This window comes from Oculina patagonica, chromosome 9, assembly GCF_052425735.1.
Source record: "Oculina patagonica isolate OP01 chromosome 9, crgOcupat, whole genome shotgun sequence".
Lineage (NCBI taxonomy): Eukaryota > Metazoa > Cnidaria > Anthozoa > Scleractinia > Oculinidae > Oculina > Oculina patagonica.
In genome coordinates, this window is record NC_135766.1 from 27,748,076 (window position 1) to 27,773,690 (window position 25,615).

At 39.7% G+C, this 25,615-nt stretch overlaps 3 protein-coding genes across 3 annotated transcripts; 2 read left to right on the forward strand and 1 right to left on the reverse strand.

Moving 5' to 3' along the window:
- Nucleotides 1-2,571: 2,571 nt before the first annotated feature.
- Nucleotides 2,572-10,610, reverse strand: LOC144664707 (D-inositol 3-phosphate glycosyltransferase-like). The gene is made up of 2 exons (XM_078525905.1): nucleotides 9,277-10,610; nucleotides 2,572-2,944 (listed from the first exon to the last, which is right to left on the reverse strand). The coding sequence occupies exons 1-2, from the start codon at nucleotides 10,532-10,534 to the stop codon at nucleotides 2,745-2,747; spliced, it is 1,458 nt and encodes a 485-aa protein (XP_078382031.1). The 5' UTR covers nucleotides 10,535-10,610; the 3' UTR covers nucleotides 2,572-2,744.
- An 816-nt stretch (nucleotides 10,611-11,426) lies between these two features.
- LOC144664713 (uncharacterized) lies at nucleotides 11,427-14,674 on the forward strand. Its single transcript, XM_078525915.1, has 3 exons — nucleotides 11,427-11,664; nucleotides 12,920-12,969; nucleotides 13,350-14,674. The coding sequence occupies exons 1-3, from the start codon at nucleotides 11,645-11,647 to the stop codon at nucleotides 14,672-14,674; spliced, it is 1,395 nt and encodes a 464-aa protein (XP_078382041.1). The 5' UTR covers nucleotides 11,427-11,644.
- Nucleotides 14,675-14,715: 41 nt separating this feature from the next.
- LOC144664610 (uncharacterized) lies at nucleotides 14,716-24,260 on the forward strand. The gene is made up of 7 exons (XM_078525743.1): nucleotides 14,716-15,889; nucleotides 16,403-16,636; nucleotides 17,273-19,056; nucleotides 19,564-19,746; nucleotides 20,474-21,944; nucleotides 22,582-22,914; nucleotides 23,334-24,260. Exons 1-7 carry the CDS (start codon nucleotides 14,716-14,718, stop codon nucleotides 23,609-23,611), a joined length of 5,457 nt encoding a protein of 1,818 aa, XP_078381869.1. The 3' UTR covers nucleotides 23,612-24,260.
- The last annotated feature ends 1,355 nt before the right edge of the window (nucleotides 24,261-25,615 follow it).

A 25,615-nucleotide genomic window follows, 5' to 3' on the forward strand; every position in this document is an offset into this window, starting at 1 on the left:
TGATAATCGGTTATCATGTGCATCAAAGAAATGCCTGCTGCTCATATATTTTAAAGGAATGAAAACTAAACTAAAAACTTGGTGAAAAAAATTCAGTCGTGGCTTCAAGAGCTCTTTGATATTATATAATTATATAGCTGTCAGTAAATCATATATTGTCAGCGCAGCTATTTTTCCTTAATTTCTGAGAACTGTCCAATTTGGGATTAAATTTGTATAGTTTCAATTAGGACTTTTAGGTGAACTGCACAAACTGTCCAATTTAAGATAAATTGGACAGTTTTGTCTCAGCCGAACAAGTCGAAGAAGAAACACCATTTGACGGATATTAGCCAATTAGCACAAAGCATAGCGTCAGCCCTGTAAACTTGTCGCATTGTTAGTCGACAATGGCGGATTTTATAAGGCTTGTTTGCTACGTTTTTCCACTCCTTTTGAGCTTTTCAGCAATAGTAACAAAATAAAGAAATTTTCAACGTTGTCAGAAGAGGAGCTAGCCACACTAAGAAAAAAAAAATCAAGAGCAAAACACCCCCAATAGTACAAAACTTGGGTGAACGTAAGTGCAGCGAAACGAAGCAAGAAATCTATCACTGATATTCATCGCCATAAGCTAGATGCAATTCTTTGTCGTTTTTCCTGAAATTCAAAAAGAAAAGACGGCGACGAATACGAACGAGAAAGTTGAAAGGAGTGAGTATTTACCATTAACAAGAAATTTCGGAAAATTTCCGTTGGGAAGAGTGCGTTCCATTTACACGGAGTCTCATTCGTTCACACGCTCCTCGCTGTTCAGTTTCTGTTGCTCTCTCGAATCGTCCGCGAAAGGTGATGATGCATGAAGTCATAAAGTTCTTAATTGACGAGGAAAGTCTGATAAATTCAAAAATGATGGGGAAATAAGTATCCTTGCAGCGGCTACAACGTTCATGAGACGCTATCTGTGCCACAATATTAACGCTATTTTGAATGTTCTTTGTCGGCATATTCGATCGATGAATACTTGCTCTGCCCAAAGAAAGCTTTGCTTCAGGCACAAATTTCACCTACCATTTATCGTGATACAGTATATTTTGTAGATCTAATGCAAATACTTGAGTAGAGCACTCGATTATACCCTGAAAACTCACCTATGAAGAACTAACATAAGACTGACCCGCCATTTTAGTTGAGGAGCCGTGAGACCTGGCTGTGAAAAAGGCTTGGGACTAGTGAGAAAGACGAGAAATCTGTAAATGGAACACGAATTTCCATTGGGAAGTTCCCACCCGGAATTTCCGGAAATTTTTTTAATGGTAAACAACCAGTATGTCAGATTCAAGAAGTTGTAAAGCTCTTCAGATTCTTTGTTTACGACTTTCATTGATTGATGCATGTTTTCACTCATTTGTATCAAGCTTCGCAAACTCAGATGAATAAAATTGCACTGTTTTGTTTAAGTTTTATTTGTGAAGACAATGCTTTGAGTGTGTTGCATGTGTTGTGTTATGCCTACTATTGTTGTATGGTTTTTCCGTTCTGGACATAAGTTTATTGTTTACGCTTGATTGACTGACTTATAGTGAGAAACTTTGACTAGCAACCAAAATGACGTTAGAATGTATCTTAATGAATGTGTGATCCATTAGTAACTAAAGAAACGATAATTTAAAAGCTATGAATGTTAATAAGCAGCTAATAACATAAATAAGCAACGCTGTAAAACTAATAATTTAGAAGAAAGTAACTTGTGAGTCAAGAAGCTTGAAGGAGAAGAAAGTTGAAGGAGCAGGGTTGAAGAAGCAAGTTATAGATGGAAGTCAATACTCGAAGGAAGTAAATTGTAAGTTAAGATTAGAAGAAGGCAATGATGAAAATTACAAGAAAGAAGATGTAAAATCAAAGTAGACTATTAGTCGTTTGCTGTTCGACAGCTGGAGTACCTCAGCTCTGAGCTATCCCCGTCGACAAACCATCAGCAAAATTTCCTAGAGAAAGAACGCTTCACACTATCGAAACCCCGAGAAACCCCTCTTCAACAAATTTATTAGGCCTTTCTAAGTTTGGAGACCGAAATTAACTCTACCTTCCCCTTTAATAAGTCCTTCTAACTGCAAGTTGATCTACGACGGAAAGAAGAATTTTCAGTATTAAACAAGAGTGGATGAAGGCAATTTACCCTTCTTACAGTATTAGCTTTAATTATTTAATTAAGCCTGTAGCCTAATTTAACTGATCCTATCATCAATTAACTTTTCCTCACATTATTAATCCAAAATCAGGTACAACTGAATTAATTTGTACATGTATTTTCTTCATTCAGTGTAGTAAGGGTCGTTTAAAACACTTTTAATACATTTTATTTTTACTTTAAACTTGACGTGATTATGACGGTTATTATATAATCAACGTAAAAACTTCGTCTATTTTTACAACAATTTTTAGTGAAATATGATGTTCTTTATTAAATGACACAGACATACTGGTGAAATCTTTGGAAAGGCCATGAGTTACCCGGGTAATGCTGTCACAAAAAAGTCCTAGATTTGCGTGAGCAAAACCAGCCAAAGCTCTGTGTCAGAATTTCCCCAATGACAACATTTGTTCACTTTACTCTACATTAAACAACAGGCCCATGGCTGCACGGTTACAGTAAAAAAGCACGACCATTTTAATTACTAGGATCACCCCAGGCCCAGTTAAAAAGAAATGTTTTACAAGTCAATTAATGGCACTTTGTGGATATCCCAAGCTAAAGATGCTGATTAAAGTACTGTTCGAGTAAGTTTGGTACAATTGATACATGTACATATACCTTCATCATCCAGTTCTGAATCATCTTCATCTCTTTCCGTTTTCAGTTTATCACAATCTGTTAGTGTTTGTAAATCGTCATCTGTTTCCTTTGAAATCTTTTCATCAGTTTCAGGCAAATGGCATGGTACAGTTACACTTTCACATTGATCTTTCAAGATAAAGAGAGACTACTGAGTTAATTGACCATAATGATGTAATAATATACATTCAGTGGCACATCCAGATCTTCAGGTAAGGGAAGGGGGACCATTATTTAGACCTTAGAATAAGGGGGGGGGGGGGGGGGGTCAGCACTAGAAAAAAATTTTCTCAGCTCTTCGGGTCCCTATTTGTTCTAAAATTAAGGGGGGGGGGGGGGAGAAATGAATTGGCAAATAGATCACAATGAATTGGCAAATAGATCACAATCTTGCGAAGTAGATCTTATGAGGGCGTGAGGGCATCCTGTAGACCAAAAATCCTTTTGATGCTGTTGATCCATGAGTAAGATTCTAATATCTGATCTGATAATTTGGTTATATGCAGATTGCTGATCATTGACAGCCTTGCGATGAATATCGACACTTCGCTGTTGACATCTTAGTGCCATGGATTATATACATTTAGGTTTAAATTTCTGTTATTTTTATATGTAGTAAGCTGAATTTAGGGAAAAAGATGTCATCATCTAACATGTACAGTTTTCAACAAGCATTTTCACATACATGTAAACCTGGTTTAAAAAAGAGCAGAAGCTTTCCCCTCAGGTGTAATACACCTGTATGTGGTTTAAAAAATCGACCTGTAACCAGGTGGACTCATGATAAGAAATAAAACCTCACTCTGGTTCAAAAAGTCACCTTTAAGTCCTGACATTTTTGGCCAAAAAATTCAACCTTCATCAGGAGTGCGGGGATTGGGGGGAAGTAATAATAATAATAATAATAATAATAATAATAATAATAATAATAATAATAATAATTATAAAAGTAATAGAAAATTATAATAAAAACCTTCCCAAAATCCTTTGCAACTGAAAAATCGTCAATGCCAAATAACTTGGTCAGTTTGAAGTCAGTAGAAGTAGTACGTCGTTTAGAAATATCCCTTACCATAAAGTACTTCTTGTATAAGTCGTATGTCAATGACGTCATTACTCACGTGACTTTGCTCAGAAGTTTGTATTTGCTCACTGTGACGAAAATAGTTTGTTACTGAAAAAACAGTCATTGCAGTTTGAAGCACATTGGTGTGAGGCATTTTGGACTGCCGGGGTACCGAACAAAATATTAATATTAAGGGGGCTCTGTACAATTTTCAAAAAATGGGAGTTTGGGTACAAGTGCGTATCTGGCGTTGCATTAAATGTGAGGAAGAAACGAATTACATGTTGGTAGATATTTATATGTTAAGTACATTTGTATAACTTTTATTGTTTTGACGTCATCAGTCACGTGACCAGAACGGACCGCAGTTTTAAATTCGCTTGAAAACTTTACCTATATCTCTCTCTTAAGATTTCTTTAAGCCAAGTTGTAGCTTTTTAAATAGTGTTTTTAAAAATGGCCATTATTACTTTTTCCTAAAAAAGGACGGCAGTAAAAAATACAACTGAAAAGTTTGTTGGCTTTCTTCTCAACGACCATTTGCGTTAGGAATAAAATAAAATTTTGCCAAAGGAAGGAGTGTATGCTCTTTATGATATCGTTGTCAATTTCTTCTCATTTCAATTGGTTTTGGCGAGGTTGAACGTTATTTCTTTCAGACGAAAGGAGTGGGCCTGGGGAGAAGTTAAATAGCTGCCTCTCCCCCTCCCCCCTGCTGGGGGTCATCCCAGCGGATTCCCCGCGGACCCTATTGTGGGCTCATGTTATTTTCAAAATGGCGACTCTGCGGTCGACTCTGCAAGTTATAGAGGACAGTTTTGTCGATGTTTTTCTTCTTGACGCGATCACAACGAGTCCCCAAACGTAGGGTACACCTTCTTCATTTGTATTCCCGATAAAGAAGAATATGGAATGAGTAGAAACGTGGGTAACAGAAACTTAAAGGTGAGCATTTCTCATTGAACAATGATTTTTTTAGATTGGTAAAAGCTGATGTCTTCGACGTTTCTCATGATTATCAATTTAGCTTACTGGAATTAAAGCCGGGCTAGGCGTAATTAAAAAGAATAGATAGTGAGATTAGAACGAGGCGACAGTCATTTCGTCGAGGCATGCACCTGTTGTCGTCATCTGAATTTTAAGCTACTGTTTTTCAAATTAATAAGAATTGCATCCTTTCATTATTTATACGTGCGGAAATGTTTCTCAAAATATTGAACAAGTGGCCATTCTAGGCTGCAAAGAAAAATTAAGTCAGGAAAATTTGATGTGGTCCCTTTGAAATTGGAAGAAACATTTCAGCTCAGTGTGATCTCTATTTTTTAAGTTAGACTACAGACTTCTTGCAGTTAACCTGGTAGCTAATCTAGACTTCAATTAAACAGTGCTACTCACGTTTTGGAATGCCTCTTTGGGCAAGTTTAATATCTGAGACCATTTCTTAACTTAATATTTGTTCTTCCCATGATGTTTTATTGTATATATATATATATATTACCTTTCCTTTGCATTTTGTGGTCTACAGGTAATTTTTAGGACTAATAAAATGCCCAATGTTTTGACAGAACATTTTGGGTTACTGTTCAGTAGGTGAAACTATGGATTGTAACAAGTTTACTACAGGTAGTTGTTGATCTCTTAGTTTTACACATATTAATGTGACAGTCAATTCTAGCAATTCCCTTTCAGTTCTCTCTACACACATTCATTACCTGAGGCATTTAGGATCTGCTTTTTGGCCAGACATTTGTCTACTTTATAAAAAATCTGTTTGACATTTTTAAGGCCTGTATTTTCAGTTGTTGGATAACCTTCAGTAGCAATATAAAAATGTGTCAGGCCTTAAACTTAAGCAAGCCAGAAAACCCTAATCCCAATATAAAGCTAGCAAGCAGCATGATGTATCCTTTGGCAACCAAAGTGCTTTTAAGGCTAACCAGAGTACTATGTAGGCTAACCGGAATCCTATGTAGGCTAACTGGAATGGCTTGCATGGCTTGCATGGCTCGCAAAATTGTTTCATGACACATAAGTGCCATCCAAGTTAGAAATACCTAACTTAAATAAAATTAATATCATAACCTCAAGCCACCTCAGCTAACTATACTCAGGCTAACTGGAGTACTGCTCAGGATAACCAGGGAGCTTTTTAGGCTAACCTGATGTCCTACGTGTTTATACTGGAATGGCTTTTTTTTAATACATGACATTTTTCTGCAATACTTTATGAAAGGAGGTGTGCAAAGAAAATTGATTTCTTCTTTTCATGATCCAGGAAGACTGGGCAAAGTAAAACCATTACATATAAGCTTAACCAAAGTCCCATGTCCATAAATGTCATTTGGCTATCTAGCAAGTGGAAAAAAATATTGCACCCACTAGCCCAACATAAAAGCAGCCAGGTTTTTTCACACACTGAAAAAGGCCATTTAATTTTAATATACAGTCTGCATGCTGGAAAATAGCAATTTCATAAAAAAAATAGTTTTTTGTTTGTTTTGTTTCTATTTACAGGTGACTTGAAAACTTTGGAAGGGCATTCCTGTAAGTCAAAATGAACTCAAAAATACACACTTTGTCAATGTAATAAAATTGTCACATGATTGATTCCCACAAGTTGCCAGTTTAAACTTGAATATACTTTAGTGACATTTATGGCTCTTTAGGGACCGGTCATTATTTATGTAGAGGGGGGGGGGGAGGGAAATAAGAAGGGGGGTCAAGGCTATTTCAGAGTGGCAAGAGGGGGGGGGGGCTAGAAATTTTTATAAAGAAATTTAGGCGGGGACCAGCAGTTTGAGGTGGGTAAAACAGTTACATAGAAGAGTGCAAACACAGTGATGCTAAATTGTACAATTTTATGCTATTTCTATTGTTTAGTGATTTGTATTTTACAGAAATACTGTTGCACTCTAAACTCCATTGTTATCTCAAATTTTAGTTAAATAAAGAATCCAGACCTATCTGCTTTAATATCTTGTTTAACTGAAATTATTTCTTTTTACAAAATGATTATCACTGCAATAGCCCAAGAAGTAATAAAACATGATATAACAACAAGAAAGTAGTTCTTTTACACTTTAGGAAAATCATTGGAAAAGAATTATATTTTGATGGTTATTACATTTGTGTTCACCATGAGAGCATAATTTGTAAAAACTATCACTTTTCCAAAGTTAAGGAGTTAATAATTGAGGTATGTTTACTATACACGTAACTCATCCAAAATTTGCCCTATTGCTGGAATAGTATCCATAGCAAAGAAACCTTGGCTGACTAAGTGTTCTGATTGTGCATCAGAACAAGGTACTAACTACTAACATGGCCTGGAGGGGGGCCCTTACAGAAATTTTGATCTTTCCAACATATTCTCCCCTCCCCCCCCTCTACATAAATAATGACTGGTCCCTTATATAATATGAACATCACAGAACCCAATAAGGCTACATGTAAATACTGACAATTACATGTAAGTTTTAAAACCATTCTGAGGTTTATGACAAAAAATTTTTGTTTCAATAAAAACATGCAAATTAAATAATAAAATAGAATAGAGAATTTACGTTACTATTATGGCAGACCATAAATGTTACTCCAGGTTAATGTGTTCAGTTAATGTGTCAAGTTTTTTGCAGCACAGGCTTGGTTCCACAGGGAGTCGTTTCAAAAAATATCCATACATGTACCTCCCCCAAAGATAGTTCTTTGGTTTGGACCCTCCCACCCCCTGGGATTTCCAGTTTAGCTTCATACTTTCTTTCAAACTATTGAGACCCCCATCCCCCTGGGAATTCCCAATGACCATCCTTGGGGTGGGTATGGATATTTTCTGGAACTGCAGAATGTAGGCATTTGCTTATAAAAGTTAGCTGCAGATTAACCTGATTGATACACACTAATCTATTTTCACATTTAAACCTGTTTTCTATGGGATACATAATTATATATTGCTTTTACCGGTTTCACTTGTAATAATGATAATAATAATAATAATAATAATAATGATAATGATAATGATAATGATAATGATAATGATAATGATAATGATAATAATAATAATTAAAACATATTTATACAGGATGACCGTTTCAGTTATAAAAACTGCTATCAACATAAGTCCTGTGTTAAAAAATTACAACGAGCAGGTCCAGTTTCTTATATTACATGTAGATGGCTGTCATACAGATTTTAAGCAGCCATCACATTGAAGTAATATCATTGATAGCATTTTGCTCTGTACCCAAATGTAACCTAACACAGACATCTTCACCTGAAACATCTAAATTAAGCCATAACAGGTGTTATGGGTTAAGGCGTTGATGACAGCCCGGGAGGTTACAACAAAGATTGTGACATACAGTCAAAGCTCTCGTAAGCGGACACCCTCGGGACAGGAAAAATGTGTCCGTAACTGGAGCTGGCCACTTACGAGAATGGTTCTCATAAGCGGCCACTAGAGGTGTAGGGGATGGATGGCCGCTTACAGGAGCTTGCCCAGCTAACAATTAGCGGACACACTTGGATGACGACAAAACAAACACAGAAATATTGTACTGTAATTACTGTAAAATCATTGTGATGAACGGTGATGTGAAGCCGATTGATAAAAACAAGATACAGAGGTTTTTATAAGATTTTCTTTGGGGTGTCCGCTAATTCAGGAGCTTCAAACCAAAGAAAAAGTCTAAATCGTAATCTGTGAAAGTGTCCGCGGCCACTTACGGGAATGTCCGCTTATGAGAATGTAAAAATACAGAGTTTGTATGGGAGTTAAAACGGGGTGTCAAACAAGGCAGCCGTAAGTAGAGCTGTCCGCTTACAAGAGTGTCCGTTAAGAGAGCTTCGACCGTACTAATGGCATGAAGGTACAATAATTATCGTAGACGTTGGCATTTATCAAGTTGTGATGAAGGTAAGGGGTTGATATAACCTGGTATGCTGTTAATAATAAAAAATGTCTTTCTTTGGTATAGAATTATCAAAACTTTGCCATAGATGTACCTTCAGCATGGGATTCATGGTATAAAACCTGACTGTCATTACAGGGACATGACCTTGAAAAAGCTGTTTTTAACAATTTTCAGAACTACATTTATCAAGTAGGTACCTAGTTGAGAAAAGCTAATAATGAGGCCCTGCCAGGGAAAATTCCGACAAGCGACATGGCCCAAAAAGTATAGCGACAGCACATGAAATAAAATCGCGACAAATGGCAACCCTTGTGGAAAAACTTAGATTCCGACAAGGACAAGTAATTTCCCTTCAATTTCACTACCGACAGCGACGTGAAGTTTGATAAAACAGCGACACGGCGCATTTTTAAATTTAGACAAGCAATACGGGTACCCCCCTGGCAGGGCCTCAATAATGAGGCAGAAAAGTTTAGCTAACATACCATTTAAGCTTTCCACTAAATCCTGAATCATCTGTTTAAATCTCTCACATTCATTGCTCCAAGAGTAAGTTTTATTGTAGTTCTCTCTGAGCAGCTTGGCATTGTATTCTCTGTCTTGTGGACTTTGATTGGACAGTTGCTGGATCCTCTGTGCCCACTCGTTAGCATCATCTGATTCAACAATAACAGACTTTCCACCGTCTACTTCTTCTAAAGCTTCAGCTATTCCAGATTCACCAGCAACAAGAACAGGAATACCAGCAGAAATGGCTTCCAGGGCAACCAACCCAAACCCTTCTGTGCGTGAAGGTAGCGCAACCATGTCTGACTCAAAAAACATCAGCTTAAGTTCATTTTGTTCATTACAATAACTACGGATTGTTAATTGGTTGCGGTTTATGCGTGTGTTGTCAAGAAACCATTGTTCAATTTTTCGGTGTTCACCAGGAGATGAGCCAACAAATGTCAGCTCAAACATCTTGTCAAGGGATCCAATGGCGTTTGCAACAATATCATAACCTTTAAGAGTACGATCTTCAAAGGTAGCTCGACCAAACAGAAAGACATTAAATTTCTTTACGTCTACTGATCTGTCTTTCACCAGCTGTGATGATTCAATGTAAAACTTTTCAATAATCCCAGGAGTGATGATCTCTACCTTAACATTTGGGAGACTTCTGCTGTACTTCTGTTGTAGTCGTGAACCCACAGCAACAACTAAATCTGCTGCTTTACACAGTTCAATTTCACGTTTATGTTTCTTCTCATTCTCTTCGATTGTATCGAGTGAAGCACTTTGTGTTACTTTGTACTTTCCAAGGTCTTCACAAAATACATGAACAAAATGCACCCACTTGCACTTTGAAGCTTTGACAATGCAATAGGCAGGAGTCCCAAATTTCCTTCCATGACCGATCACAATGTCAGGATTTGGAAGTTCCGGTGGTGGAATTTGCAACCAATCTATTGGATCGGTTGATCCGGGAATATTTCGAGCAGTGATTAAATTCACTCCATGTTGTCTGGCGTCTTCTCTACCCAGCTCATCGCTTTGCGAGACGTAACAGTGAACTTTGATGCTGCTTTCACTCGTTGCTTTTGCCAGATTAATAGTAAATTCTCTATTGAAAGTGGATAGACCACCCTTTGAAGACTTCCACTCATCGCAGAGAAACATGACATCGATATGCTCGGGATTTTTCTGTCCCTCGATGTTAATACTTGCTGCATTCGAACTTTCAGTTTGCTTGCACGCCATAACGCGCTTTTCTTCATTAGTAAATGAATCCTACTCTGTTGAAGAGTAGCTTATTCGTACATTTTAGAGCAACATGAACATCTAACTATTATTTTGTTGATTCATTCGCGGAAGTCCTGTGAGAGGCTGAGAAAACCTCGTCCCCAGGGTCTACTCCACTTTTACGCTGGCGAAACGCACGTTCTTGGGTATAAAAGCATCCATGTTAGATCCACCAAGCGTCCCGAAGGCCGCCGGGCCGCGGGCCTGCTTTTAGCAAAACCCCCGATACAACGGGTGTGCAAATGAAACGATGCCGAACAAATTGTCCTCAAACATGGATGGCGGAAGTTTAACTGCATGGGAATATTTCATAAGAGCCGAGAAACGGTATAAGAAAAAACCGACCATTTAGCTGACTTTTTAGTCTGTTTATGACTTATCCGATAGTATCGGCGTACGGCCCGGGAGGCGGGGGGGGGGGGGGGGGGGGGTGCTGCAGCCCCCCCAAATTTTGGGCACCTCAGATTTTTTGGGCAGCAAAGGAAAATTTGGGCAAAGCCAGTTTTTAAGAATAGTATTGTAACGTCCATTTAACCTAAAGCCAGTTAACTAAATTCACATGAGGCAGACATCTTCGGCCGTCAAAATGGTAGAGACAGCTATTTCTTTTAAGTTTTATGAGCTGATTTGATAGATTCTTATGTAACAATTTTTCACTTCATTTGTAAGCCTATGTTAGTGCATCGTATGAGCCTTATTTCTTCTTGTCTGTTTCGTAAAAATTTAGGCAACTTGCGAGAATTTTTTGGGCAAATTTCTCACCGCCCCCCATGGCAAAAATTTGTCCGTACGCCTATGTCCGATACAATGAATGCATGATTACTTCTGAGTTTCCAAGAGGTCACCGAGCTTGACTAGGATTCTTGGAAAGCCCGGATGTCTTTCTCAGAAACAAACAATATGGTGTAAACAGTGAAAATGGGACTTTCCCCGATATCAGGTTGCGAAAGTGAAAATGCCGGACTGACTTTCGTATTAAACAGAGTCATACAGAGACAACGCGGTTGAAGTTGGACAAGAAAGAGCTAGTAAACAAATCCATAAGCTGTGTTGTCTTTGTACAGACTCATGGGAGCCAACAGTAGCAGGTTAGAACGACGATTTTGCTGGCTTATTTTGCTTTCAATGTAACATTTATCAGTTTATGCGTATGATTTTAAATGGCTGCGTCAATTCATTTGGGGATATGGTAAAAAGGCAAAATTTACCTAAACTTTTACTATAATTCACTACAAAGAAGGAGCACTTTTATTTTCGCACTATTACATGGCATGGATATTGAAAATAAAGCATAATTGTTCCACGAACACAGTGTTACAATCATTTCCTCGTTTGTCTTTAATCTTGGTTTCCCGAACTTTCGATCTCTCGAACCGTTTCGATAATTCGAACCAAACATGTTTTCCCATGGATTTGCCTCAACAATTCGGACACAGCAATTTTAATCCTGATTTGCCGAACCAATTTTCGTTAATTAGCCTTGGAGGTTGTCGAGAAATCGGGATATCGATTCCACTGTTGTTGATTGTGGAGTGATGCAAAGCTAAGTAATGCAAAGCACTCTCTCATGTTTACAACTTAAAAATCAGACAAGATTCTGAAACTCAATGATCCTTTTAATACAACACTGACCACGAGGGTTGAAAATGTTCAGTGTCACGCTCTGCTATCATTTCATTTGTCATGTTTTTCGCGCTCGGAGCAGTCACAGGCACCTCGACTAAGGCCTGAGTTCCATGTACTATTGAATGGATGTGCTTCGGTGGTTTCATAGCCTGCGTAGCTGGCGGTATTGTTTTTTGTTGGGTTACCCAACAATACCGCCAGCTACGCAGGCTAGTGGTTTCAGTGAATGTTTGGAGTCTGATTGATATGTAAAATATAACCCAGTATCAAAACAAACAGCAACAAATAAACATACCAGCTTATAATCTTTCATGGGTCGTAGCAAAACGAAACAGCTTATGGACTCTGGGAATTTTGAATCGAGTGATGGACAAAATGAAAATCGAATACTCGAACGATTTTAGTAAGTCGTGCTTTTTTTCTCGGTGCCTTTAGCTTTAAAAATCATAGAAGTTTCTTGTTGTTATATATTTGTTACTTCCGGTGTACTCAAGACAATCGAAATTGAAAGTAATTTCAATTCAATTTCAATTATTTCAATTTCTTTTTATGGACCCTAACTAACAATCATCTCTATTTAGGTCCCAAGGGGTTTAACTCGCTGAAACCGAATTCGCACAATTGAAAGTGTTGGATTATCGATTTGAACGTTGGGATATTGTCGCCCTGGCCGTTTTAAGTTTGTAAACTAATCTGGCTTTTTCTTTTTTCTTGCAGTAACGCTCGCAAGAGTGGTGACAAGAACCCTTTACTACGCAATGATGAAGGTGAGTGCATTTTCTATGTAGCGTTAAAAATAAACAAATATCTTGTTTAGTTTCCATTTTCCTTCGACCCTAATAGAATATTAAAGATAAATAATTTAACAAATGGTGAAAGGAATAAAAATTGGCACCAATGGTCACCTCAACCATAAATAGTTGATTCATTACACAAAACATTAATTCTGGAAATACAATACTTTCCGGCCTCATTTAAAACCACATAATGTGCTTCTTTCATCTAGAAAATGTACTTATCCTGTGATGTAGCGTCTTCGCCAAAATGGAAAGTGATAATTGTTTTGAAATTAAATGTTTGATATAAATTATAGGTCAGTAAAAATTGATTAACTCTACCCAAAATATTCACGGTTTTATGTTCATAGATAAAACCACCAAGGAGCAAAATAAGAACACACTCTCGGAACAAAAAGAGACAGAGACGCAGCTTTGCCAGCCGAGTAAAGATAAACCCAAAGTGGAAAAAGACATTTGCAGGAAATTTGAAGAGAACGACTTACAAGACGGTGCACAAGCTTCTGAGATAAAAACTATTGCCAGTTCTGATGCAACTGAAAAGCTACAATTGGATATATCCGATTCTATATATTGGACATATCCTAAATTGCATAATTCAGGAACCCCCAGTGCGACAACCAAGAGTTCAATGGATCATGGTTTAGATGATATCGTTAAAGAGAACGACGTAATCGTTTCTTTTCCTAGTACTACGTCAGTAGAGTCTAAAGACATATCACATTACGTCGCAGATGAACACGAATATAAAAAAAATGACGACTGTGGTGGCATTGGACATGCTTATAGGCAAAGTGCTAGCGACCTTGTAAGCGATGGCAGTGGTTGCATTAGGCATGCTGATTGTAAAGGTCCTGCTGACCTTGGTGGCGATGACAGTGGGACCAGTGGTCATGAAAGCCAGAAAGAGGCCTGTGACGGTTTAGACGACGACAGTGGTAGCACTAGTCTTGTTGACGGCCAAGGTGTTTCTGACCGGGATGGCAATGACAGTGGTAGCACTCGATCTGCTAAAGGTAAAGGAACTTGTAGTCTTAGTGTACTTGACAGTGGTAGAACTGCACATGCTTATAGTAAAACTACTTGTGACGGTATTGACGATTGTAGTGGCAGCATTCCATCAACAAATGGGCAAGTTTTTAGTGACCGTCGTAGCCTCAGCACTGGTAAAACTGCGCCAGCTAATGGTAAAATTGATTTTACCAGTGTTGGCGATGGCAGTGAAACCAGTGGACCAACCACTGATCATAAACATGCTTCCAGCTGTGGTGGCGATGGCAGTGGTGGTATCGGACTTGTTATTGGTCAAGATAACAATGACCCTTTTGCCAATGCAATTGGTGACATTTGTCTTGATGGTGATAAAGATGCTTGTGATCATGTTGACGATGACTGTGGAACTAGTGAACTCATAGATGATAAAGATCCTTCTGTCCGTAGTGGCGCCAGACTTGTCGATGTTCAATGTACTTATACTTGTGACCATGGTGGCGATATCAGTGGTAGTATAAGACATGCTGGTGGTGGAGATGCTTTGGACGGTGTTGGCAATGGAAGTGACACCAGTGGACCTGTAGACATCAAGGATGCACCTGGCTGTGGTGGCAATGGAATTCGTGACATTGGACCTGCTGACGTTCAAGATGCTGTTGACCGTCTTGGTGATAGCGTATAACAGGAGATGTTAGTAATGACAGAAATGAGCGTGCCCGTGTTATGGCTGCCGGCCCTGCTACTGCCACAAGTGATGGAGATGCTAATGGAAGCGATATTCGTATGAGTAACAGCGTTGATATCGGTTACTATGACAATGATTGTTATGACGTGGCTTCAGACAACTACGACAGTAGTGATGACGTCAGTTGTTCATTTGAAAGAAAAGTGGAGTTAAATGATGATGACGGTGCTTGCAATAGCTACTTCAATTACTCTGACGACACTGAAAACATTAACTGGTGCGAAGAAGAAGGAGAAGAAGAGGAAGAAGGCTATTGGAATAATGAATATGAGGGTGACAGCTACGAAGCCCAGTCGCCAGTTCCACTACCAGTATCTTTCTTACCATATTCTTGTTCTGAAGATTACGAAAAAGTAAACAGTTGGAATGGAAAAGAAGAGGACGTAGAAGAGGAAGAAGGGGAACAGCTAGAACAAGAAGGAGACTATTGGGATGAGGAGTATGAGGGTGACAGCTACACAACGCACTCTTCAGATCCAGCAGCAGGACCACTCTTACCATTATCTTCCAGTAAAGATTACGAAAGAGTAAACAGTTGGAATGAAGAAGAAGAAGAAGAAGAAGAAGAAGAAGAAGAAAAAGAAGAAGAAGAAGAAGAGGAGGAGGAGGAGGAGGAGGAGGAGGAGGAAGGAGAAGAGGAAGGAGACTATTGGTATGACGAGTATGAGGATGGCAGCTACAAAACGCAGTCGTCAGGTCCAGTAGCAGGACCACAGTTACCATTATCTTCCAGTGAAGATTACAAAAGAGTAAACAGTTGGAATGAAGAAGAAGAAGAAGAAGAAGAAGAAGAAGAAGAAGAAGAAGATGAAGAAGAGGTTGAGGAGGAGGACGTAGAAGAGGAAGAGGAAGGAGACTATTGGAATGACGAGTATGAGGATGGCAGCTACTTGGACGAAAGTGGCGTTCATGTAGGCATTTTTTTCAATGTACATGGCACGAAGAAATCACAAACTGGTTCAAAGACACGTACAAGAACAACTGCTACTAAAACGTTGGATGGAAATGTATTCTTGGTCAGCGGACTAAGCGAGAGAACTACAGAGGACGGATTACTGAACTTCATTGAGGTGGTAAGTGGTGGAGAAGTCAAAGACATCAGAATGCTGAAACAAGGCAATGCGTTGGTTACCATGACAACACAAGTGCAAGGTATGTGGATAGTGTCCTCAATCAATTTTTCAATAGCTCAAAATAAAACCGGTGCAATTAACAGAAGTCAAGTTAAAAGTCATGTTAAGTCCTTTTTTCTTTTTATTTCTTACATCTACCCTTCTCCCTCTAGAACTTTTAGTACTTTTAGAACCTTTAGTGCACACCTTCCCAATTTTTGAGATGTTAAGCCAAGACTATACAGTGAAAAAGAAGTTTTTTATATGGTGTTTGAGTTAAACGTCTACCACATTCTTTTGCACTGTTAATTTTTGCGGTGCTGGGGTATTTAACCGGAATGAACATTAAACAGCCTCAAACATCTATCTTCATTGATTAGAAAATTAGCCTTTCTGTAGAAGACCTCCTAAATGATTAGGCCCTTCTTCTTAGAATGACTTGCAATCTTTCATTCATTTACATCGGGTTTTTTCCTTACGTTTCCACTTCATAACTTTGTATATGTGTTGTAAAAGAACTCTTTCAGAAAACAATTTTAATGTGTTGTCACAGATGTTGCAAAGATGAAAGAGAAATGCGCAAAAAGGTCATTGGACAGCAGCACAGTCACAATCGAGATTTCCCCTGCCCCGACAAGTATATTGGTCAGCGGCTTATCACCCACCGCTTCTCACGATCTCGTGAGATTGTACTTCGAGAGTGCTCGCAGTCAAGGTGGTGCAGTGGAAAAAGTTCTCTTTACAGGCGAGAATGGGGAAGCTGTTGTTGTCTTTGAAGATACTCAAGGTAAAATTACTTTCATCGGGGTTGGAATAAAACAATACTGATGTAAAATTGGCCTTTAGCTACGAACTTTTAGTGAGACACGCCCAGCTTGCTCTTGTAATTTATCGCTTACCTTATATTGTAATACATATTCACAGCTATGACAAAAAATTATTTTACTTTTCTCCGGTTTCGGTAAGGTTTAAGTTACTAAAACCTTTAAAGTCATTAGTAATTAATAAAACACAAGTATGAGTAAAGTACTTTTTTGGTTCAGCAGATTATGTGATATTCCTTATCTCCTATTATTACACTTAGAGATAGAAAAGTTTGTTTGTCTATGCTTGCCAAAAAGCACGATGCCTATAAGCTGAAGTTCTAAGTCTTTACAAGCAAACAAATGGTTTATCAGGCTTATCGCCTAGGCGACTAGGAGTATCGCTACTTTTCTTGAATGGATGCATATGGGTGCTAGTGATTTTCAGATTTCCATGACAACTCTGTGGTGTCCCTTTATACTTCTGTGTGGTGGGCGCTGTGAGACTTGAATGTGTTGATTCGACCCAACCGCTTGGTCCGAAGTCTAATGTTCTAACTATCAGACCACCTCGTCTCCCACATGTTGGCCTTAATTTTATTTTTTAATTTTTTTTGTAGATATGAAACGGGTCTTAGCGAGGCAGGAAGAGCACCCACACGTTTTGGACGGCAAACAACTGACAGTGTCAGTCTTCCATGAAGTTCTTCAAGACTTCATCGCAGAAGTAGCAGATCAAACAAGCCCTAGCCCCGTTCACGAAAAGTTTGATGAAAAGCCAGTACCTCAGCAATCAACACAAAAAACAACACAGCGGTTTCATTTGGTTGTAGATCCTGACATAATGGAGTATGTCCACGAAACATCGCATGTGGATCGGTTGAGAACTTTGCTGGAGGATGGAAGTTGTGTTATAGATTGGTCGCGCGGCAGTAAGCATGCTGCAATCGTGTACGATGGGAAAACGGAAGGTAATTCCGGCCAGTGCGTAGATGCCGTGCAGTCGTTTCTCGACAAGTTCGTTAAGTGTGACGTTCAAATAGAAGAAGAACTGTGGAACACTCTAGTGGTAGACTCAATGTCTGCCGTTCACGACTGTTTGGGAGGTGATCCCCCGCCGCTTGTGAGAGGTATCACAAAGGAATTGTCGTTTTATCTGAGGATCGTTTCACTGAAATCCGAAAAGGAGTCCCATGACGAAAATCTGAAGGAGGTATTAGAGGAAATCTACTGTCTGGAGAAGAGAAAGAACTATCGCACTGAAAAATTAACGAACCTCTCAGAGGAAAGAATTCAACTGCTTCGAAAAACAAACTTCAAACAAAAGCTTCGAGATGAATTCAAGGAACTGACGGTGGAGTTTGATGACGAAAACAGAGAAATCTTCTTGGAAGGGCCTGAGGAAGACGTGATAAATGCCAAAATAAGATGTTGTGTACAGGAAGCTAAAATTACTGAAAAACAATTGCATCTTCCTAAAGGTGTCTTGGAGGTGCTGAATACAGCTGAGGGATTACAAGTAGTTAAAGCCGAAATGGCAGAAAATCAGTTAGAAGCGGTGTTTGTGCTAGAGGAGGACGAATTCAATCCGCGCGACGTTACTGCCAAGGTACTGGGTATCTCACCTGAGCACGCCCACAAGGCATCCGATCTTATAAGCAGTTTGACAACAGAAATGGCTCTAAAAATTGAAGAAAGAGATCTCGTCTTGACAACAACGTCTGAATGGGAACAGATCTGTGCCGATATCACAAAGGATGGCAATGCTGTTATTCAGAGAGATGAAACTGGTAGAACGTGGGTCGCCGGGTTCTCAAAGGATGTTATTTATTCTGTGAAAAGGTTGAACTCGTTTCTAGAAGAAAATGCTTCAGAGGCTTTGACAGAAGAGTTTACTTGCCCTTTCAAAGATGCCCGGATTTATCTCAGGAAATATCGCGAGAAAGATCTTATTGCTGCAGAAAAGAGATTGGAGGCATTTGATGTTAAAATTGTCAACGGGGAAGATGCTAAGACATTCGTCATAACAGGCCAAAAAGAAGGATTAATCCTTGCAAGACGTATGCTTGATGCACTCCTTCGTGGAATGTTGACTAAGGACATGAAGCTGCAACAGCCGGGTCTTCGCAAGTTCTTTTCAAGTGGCAAGGGAGATGATCTTGTCAAAAAGGTCGAAAAAGATCACGAATGTTTAGTTCGAGTTGAGAAGATTTTCCCGAAGATCAAACGAGAGCGGTCTAAGGCAATATTGGTCGAGTCAGATTCTATGGAGAGCGAGGATGATGAGACAGTTGATGTCGAAGAAGCGTCCACCTCCCTTCCATCGAAGAGTACGTCTTCATTGTCCGTGACAGCGCAAGGGCACAACATCTCATGGAAGACTGGAAACATTGCACAAGAAAAGGTAAGTTTTAAAAACGGATGTCTAGTAAGATAGATTTGATTGCAACGTTGTATACACGCATTCCGCGTGGCTTTTTTATCTGTGAATATGAATATCCTTCAACAGAGTATATCTTTGTTGTAAAATATAATCATAATAAGCGAGTGGTCGTCTCTCTCTGTGCGCTCACTTCCAGGCTCTTCTAGCTACCACTCAAGAGACCCTTGAAATAGTATAACTCTAAAAAAATATGTGTATTGTCTCGGGTTGCTATTACATGTGCGATAGACTAACAACTAATCTGAGGCACTGCAAAGATCTCTGTAGAGCTACGTCATCACCTTATTTCTTTTTCATTTGCAATCTCTAATGTCCCTGATCAAATGAGGGATAAATTATTTGAACGCAAGAATGAAAGTAGTAAAGTCTGTCATCCTATACAACTTTGAAAAAAAGACAAGGTAGGGAATGTTATATTATCCTTCCGTGTTTTGCAAGTCGGTGTAACCTTGAGTCATTTACTTTCAGGCTCACACAGTGGTGAGTTCTCAAGGAGCATGCGCTAGTGCAATTAAGCGTTCCGCTGGCCAAGGAATGCTACCACAAACGCCACCTGCTGGGGAAATTTGTGTTTCTGCAGGATTCAAACTGCCATGTCAACACGTGATTCATACACGCTGTTCAGAGTGGAATGGAGGCGATGGAGAAGTGGTATGTATACGTTATTGGGAATGCCCTGACAAAAGGTAGCACTTTTGAAACACTAAGCTAGCAATTCTCGTCCCCAGAATCCATGATCCTCTGGTCTGCGCCAGGGCAGAGGTCTCGATCCTTGGCGCAGACCAGAAGGACCGTGGACTCTGGGACGAGAATGAGAACTAGCACATGATGGGAAGTATTGTTCGAGCGAGCAAATAGATAAGAATTTACATTTTGATAATTGCAATAAAATGGTGTTGTTCCGCTCCTTTCCTCCCAGTTCTTTCTTTAAAAAAATAGGCATAAACAGTTGCCTCCGTATTTCTATTGAATTAATGAAGCATTTGTGTTGGTTGAGGATAGTTTGAAAAAGCGGTGCGGAAAAAAAGTCGAACATTTCACGTCAGTTTCTCCAAACGCACACATACATGCGTTTATCGGATATAACTTGATCGAAACGTGGAAGTTTTCTATCTTCTAAATATAAAAGCTTGAAGTTATAGATCTACATGGGACAAATGAATGTTGTGGTTTAAATTTTTCTTTGGGATTAAACTTCTCAAACCTGTTTGATTTGTAGTTTTGTATTGTCTCAAAAACAAAAGGGAAATTAACATCAAACTAGTTTTAAAAGATCAAACCAAATATAAATTTAAACCACAACATAAACAAAAAGACAATATCGTCGTTTTATTTTCTTGTAGTTGTTAATTAACAAGTTTATTTTACTTGATTCTAGACATTGAGAGCTATTGTTCGGAAGTCCCTTTGCAAGGTTGATGAACTCAAAGGAAGCTCCATTGCTTTTCCTGTGATTGGAACTGGGAATTTACAATTTCCTCGAAATGAAGCTTCAAGAATCATGTTAGACGAAGTGGTCAACTTTTGCCATAATAATCCACATTCCTCTGTGAAAGATATTCGTTTTGTTATCTTTGACCAAGATCAAAGCCTGATTGCCGCATTTGAGCAGGAGATAAGCTCTTTTCAGATAAGCCTTGGAATGTCTCTTCCAAACGAAAACGAACTCACATGGTGGCGAAAGGTCGAGGTTGTTCAAGGTAACCTGACACAAGAGAGAGTCGACGCCATTGTCAACATCATAGGTAAGGACATGGACTTGTTCAAGGCTGGAGAACTAAGCAAAGCAGTTGCCAAAGCCGGTGGAGACCAAGTGATTCAAGAATGCAAGAGTCTGGGACAGCAATCAGGTGGGTCGGCCGTGACGACAAGTGGCGGAGATTTACCAGTGCGTCGCATCATCCATCTAGTGCCAGAATCCTCGAACAAACAGCACCTCCGGACCTGTCTTGAAAAGTGCCTTCTCCTCGCCAGTCAGAAGGGTTTCAGATCCATTGCAATTCCTGCCGTTGGAACAGGTGCGTACCACATGACAGGCACAGATTCTGCGCAACTAACCTTCCAAGCTTTGAGCAACGTAAGAGGAAACTGCTCAAACCTGTCCCGAATCAGAATAGTTATTTATCAACGTGACATGCTTGGAGCCTTCACTCAAGAGTATCAACGCGTCATGCAGTTAGCAGGACAAAATTCAAATGTTCCGGCTCCAGCAGCGAAGACGGCGACAACGAAGAAAACAAAATCAACGAGGAAAGTTTTAGCAAAGAAGAGAAAGCGCCCGCCAGTGAGGTCATCACAAAGCGAGTCGACTGTCAACATCTCAGTCACTGCTGCGAATGAAAGAGTTGTAAAAAGCGCATTAGAATCTTTGAAGACAGGGTTCTCTGAGGCCTGCACTAGTCAAGAGATTTCCAACGAATGTGTGAGCCAGCTGTCGGACAGGCAGGTCAGCGTCCTGCTCCAAAAGTCTAAAGAGCGAGATGTTGAACTTAAGATCGAAACTGCTGTGAATCGACTTGAAGTTCGCGGTGACGCAAATGATGTTACAGTTATGATTGGGGAGATCTGGCGGGAACTAAACGAAAGAGACAGGAGAACAAGAGACCGCGAGCACGCCAAGCTGTTGGCCGGTCACGTGGAATGGCGGTATGCTATATTTGGCAAAACCAATCGTTTTGGTTCAACCAGGAACGCTAAGATCGAGGAGGCGTACAGTAAAAATCATCGTAGCGTAAGAGTTAATATTCGAGGTGATACGTTTGAACTGAGCTTCAAGGACAACACAGGAATAGGACTTTTGTCAGGAGTGGATATAACAATCAGCCGCAAGGTACTGGGTCCAAGTGAAGGTAAGAAATGTCGCTCGATGTTGTAGGAATTTTTTTTGTGTGGAATGAAACTTTGCTGTGAAAGTTTGTTTTCTTCCTGGTCCAATTTCTCTCCGGCCCTGGATTGCAAAAGTCTTAAACACTGGGTGGTTATTTGTAAGGATATTGGTTAGAACATAACAAACCATGTTATAGGCACCACCTTTGAACGAGCGAAAAAAAAAAAACGATTTCAATTAACCTCCAGGGAGACGTTATTTTACGTCTCATAACTGTTGGGGGGGGGGGGGTGCTTAAGAAAGGGAGGGAGTTTATAAAATATTTCCAATTCGCATTGTCATGCTCTATTTATTTGTTCAAAGTTTCTATTAAAACAAAACAAAACAAAACAAAACAAATGGTGATTGATATTTACCGTCAATTGCAAGTCAAACTCACAATTCACCTGCTGTAGTAAAGGGAGGGAGGGAGGGAGGCTTATTTGCAGTTTAATCCCAGAACATGCAGGATCCCTTTACTGATGGTGTTAGGCTCCTTTCCTGAATGGGAGTTGAGTAAAAGAGAGAGGATAATTATTGCAAGGGGATAAATGGATAAAAATAAAGTGTTTCCATTTCTTAACTTATCGTTTGCTTTTTGCTTTTTAATGTAATCACAGGACTGATTTCACTTCCTGGTCACTGGGCACCAATGCCAAAACAGCGTAACGGGAATGACGTCACGGTGCATACAGTAAAACTCGCTTCCCACTCGACTGAGTTCCAGAATGTCGTGCAAGCGTTTCAAAGGACCGCGGGCTCAGCAGTCATCAGAAGCGTCGAACGAATTCAAAACCCACTGCTGTACCAGGCATACCAGCTGAGAAAACAAAAAATGGACAAAGATAACAGTGGCAACAATGAACGGCAGTTGTTCCATGGGACGGCTTCACGAAACGTAAAGAAAATCAATTCCCAGGGATTTAACAGAAATTTCTCTGGTGTCGCACACGGTAAGTTAGATTTAGTGTAACATCGTCGCTCAGTTACAGTTTTGACTCCCTCATAAAACAGACCGTTTACAGCGTCTACTTTCAACGAAAAAAACGCGTTAGAAACGGCGAGCGAACACGGTGAAAGGAGCGTAAGCGCAAAACACGAGGGACTGGGGAATAAGAAGGAGAAGCAAGTTTTTTCCCCGCGTTCAACGCAGTAACAGCTAACGTTCGAAGAAAAATACGAAAAAATAGATGGCTTTGAACAGTCTATCAAAAAAGATCATGAATACCAAAATAGTGATAGTTCCCATGCCAGGCTTTTTGCGTAGCCTTACCGGCCTTTTAATAATTAACAACAAGAGCTAGCTCGCGTGGTTTTTATTATTAGATATTTTGTACAGTATGTAAATAACACTTGCCCATTATTTCCTCAGGAACCGCCCTGGGTAAAGGAGTTTATTTTGCGAGAGATGCCTCCTACTCAATGCGATACGCTGTTCAGGGTACCAGTGAGGGTAGCTTTATGTACCTTGCCCGGGTTCTGGTGGGGCGATATTGTCATGGCGGCCCTAAGTTGGTTGTACCTCCCCCGAGGAATCCTTCGCGACCGGAAGTTCTGTTTGATTCTGTGGTGGACGACACAAGTAGCCCAGGGATTTTTGTTGTGTTTTCCGACAGTCAGTGCTATCCGGAATACCTTATTTCCTTCTGATGCTTCTGTTAATGGAGAGATTAAAGGGACTATGTCACCGATTTTACCAGATTTTTGGACAGCCAAAAAAAATGATGATCCATTTTTATCAACAATTGCTATTTTAGAGCACTAAAACTGTTTTAAAGCGCGTTTGGCTGCGGACGGCTCGGATGGAAACGGATCGCAATGATTTCAAAACGTTAGCCAACGTTTTCAAGCTGTTTCCGCGCGCCTTCGAAAAAAAAAAAATCGATATTTATAGCCGAAGTTTGATTTCTATCCCGAAAAAAAGGTTGTATCTTCAGTTAAAAGTTTAATGATAATGTTTTTGATGGGTAAAGCTCCCTACCACTTATTTCAGGACAGTTTTGACCAAAAGTCTGCAAAACCCCGTGACATAGTCCCTTTAAAAAGCATGACGTTTATTTTTCCCGCGAACGGCAAAAAAAAAAAAATCAACTTCTGCCGTCTGCCGTTTGGTTTTCGTGTGCGGAAATGAGACTTTTTGTGTTTGTCGTGAATGTGGAATTTTTTCCCTAACTTTTAAGAGGGATTTATTTTAGAACTCGATAAATAAGGGCCAGGAAACAAAATGAAAGGCGAGCTCGTTTGCCGTATAACGTCAGGCTTAATCTCTCTGCTATCAGTTAGGGTGGAGATACCGCACGAAATGCCCAGGGGGGGGGGGGGGGGGGTACTCCGGCTTGTAAAGGACGGGGATGATCGAATGGAGGCAAAATTCAGGACCCAAAAAAAATCCCTAAGTCTTCCGACATTACCCAAAAAAAATCCCTGAACCAAAAATAACCCCCCAAAAAATCCCTTGTCAAATTACCCCTAAATTGCCAGGAGGTGCAATAAAATAACACAAAGAACGCTCGTTTTGTTTATTCATCATACCATAAATACGCCAAGGCCGCGCCAAGGCACATTAGTTCGTTTTTAATACCCAAAAAATCTCCCATCTAAATTAAGATACCCAAAAAAATACTTGCCAAATTTTCCAACCCAAAAAAATCCCGGAATCGAAAATTTCAAACCCAAAAAAATCCTTCGATCATCCCCGTCATTAACAAGTCGGAGTACCCCCCCTGGGACGAAATGGCAACAGGCTTGCAATTAGATTTCACAAACGTTTGTAACCAGCATGCAAGAAGCAAAGGAGTCTTGTCGCAGCTGTTGTTCTGGTCGTCACGCAACGCTTTCCGCCACAAGTAACATGAAATGAACGATTGCGTGATGTTTTGAATACCGGCTGCACAGTTGCTATGGAAATAAAAGCAGTTTGTTCATGCATGTACCAAACCCGAAAGGTGAAGCATCAAAATAAATATTCTGTTTTTGATCAACACTGCCGATTTTTCCAAGGGGGGGGGGGGTCAGAGTGTAAACCGGTATCAGGTGAAAAGTGGAAGATGGCGTCACCCGTTGTGTCTCCACATTTCTTGATATAAAAACAAAAATGTTTTTTGGTTAGTTGGAAAACTCTGTACATATGAAATAAAAGGTTGACATTAAGTTTGTTCATTGACCTGCGTTTTCTTCTGTTTCTGTTCAAGTCACTGAGACTGCGAGCAATCTCGCCTAACCTCTAAAACCCGCGAGGGGGGGGGGGGGGGGGGCGACGAACATCTGGCAGATCGCGCTCGTTCCCCACAGATTTTAGTAAAAAAGAAAGATTACCTTATTATAGGAAATTAACGCTTGTGTTAATTAAGGTATTCGAAATTAACGCGACTTAAATTAACGCGAATTGAAGAAAAAATTACTTTCCAATAATAGAAATTAACGCGAAAGAGGGGGTAACATTTCAAAATGAAGGAAATTAACGCGACATAAACAACAGGGACAAGTTTAGTTCAACACTTGTAGGCGTATAATCTTAAACTAAAACAATGTTCGTGGTACTTTTCCCACTTTGAGTGCTTCGAAGTATCAATGACAGTGGCAAGATAAAATTATGCTTTTTCCTTGGAGTCAAGAACTTCTGGACTGTAACGAAATATTGGGGCCAAAATAATT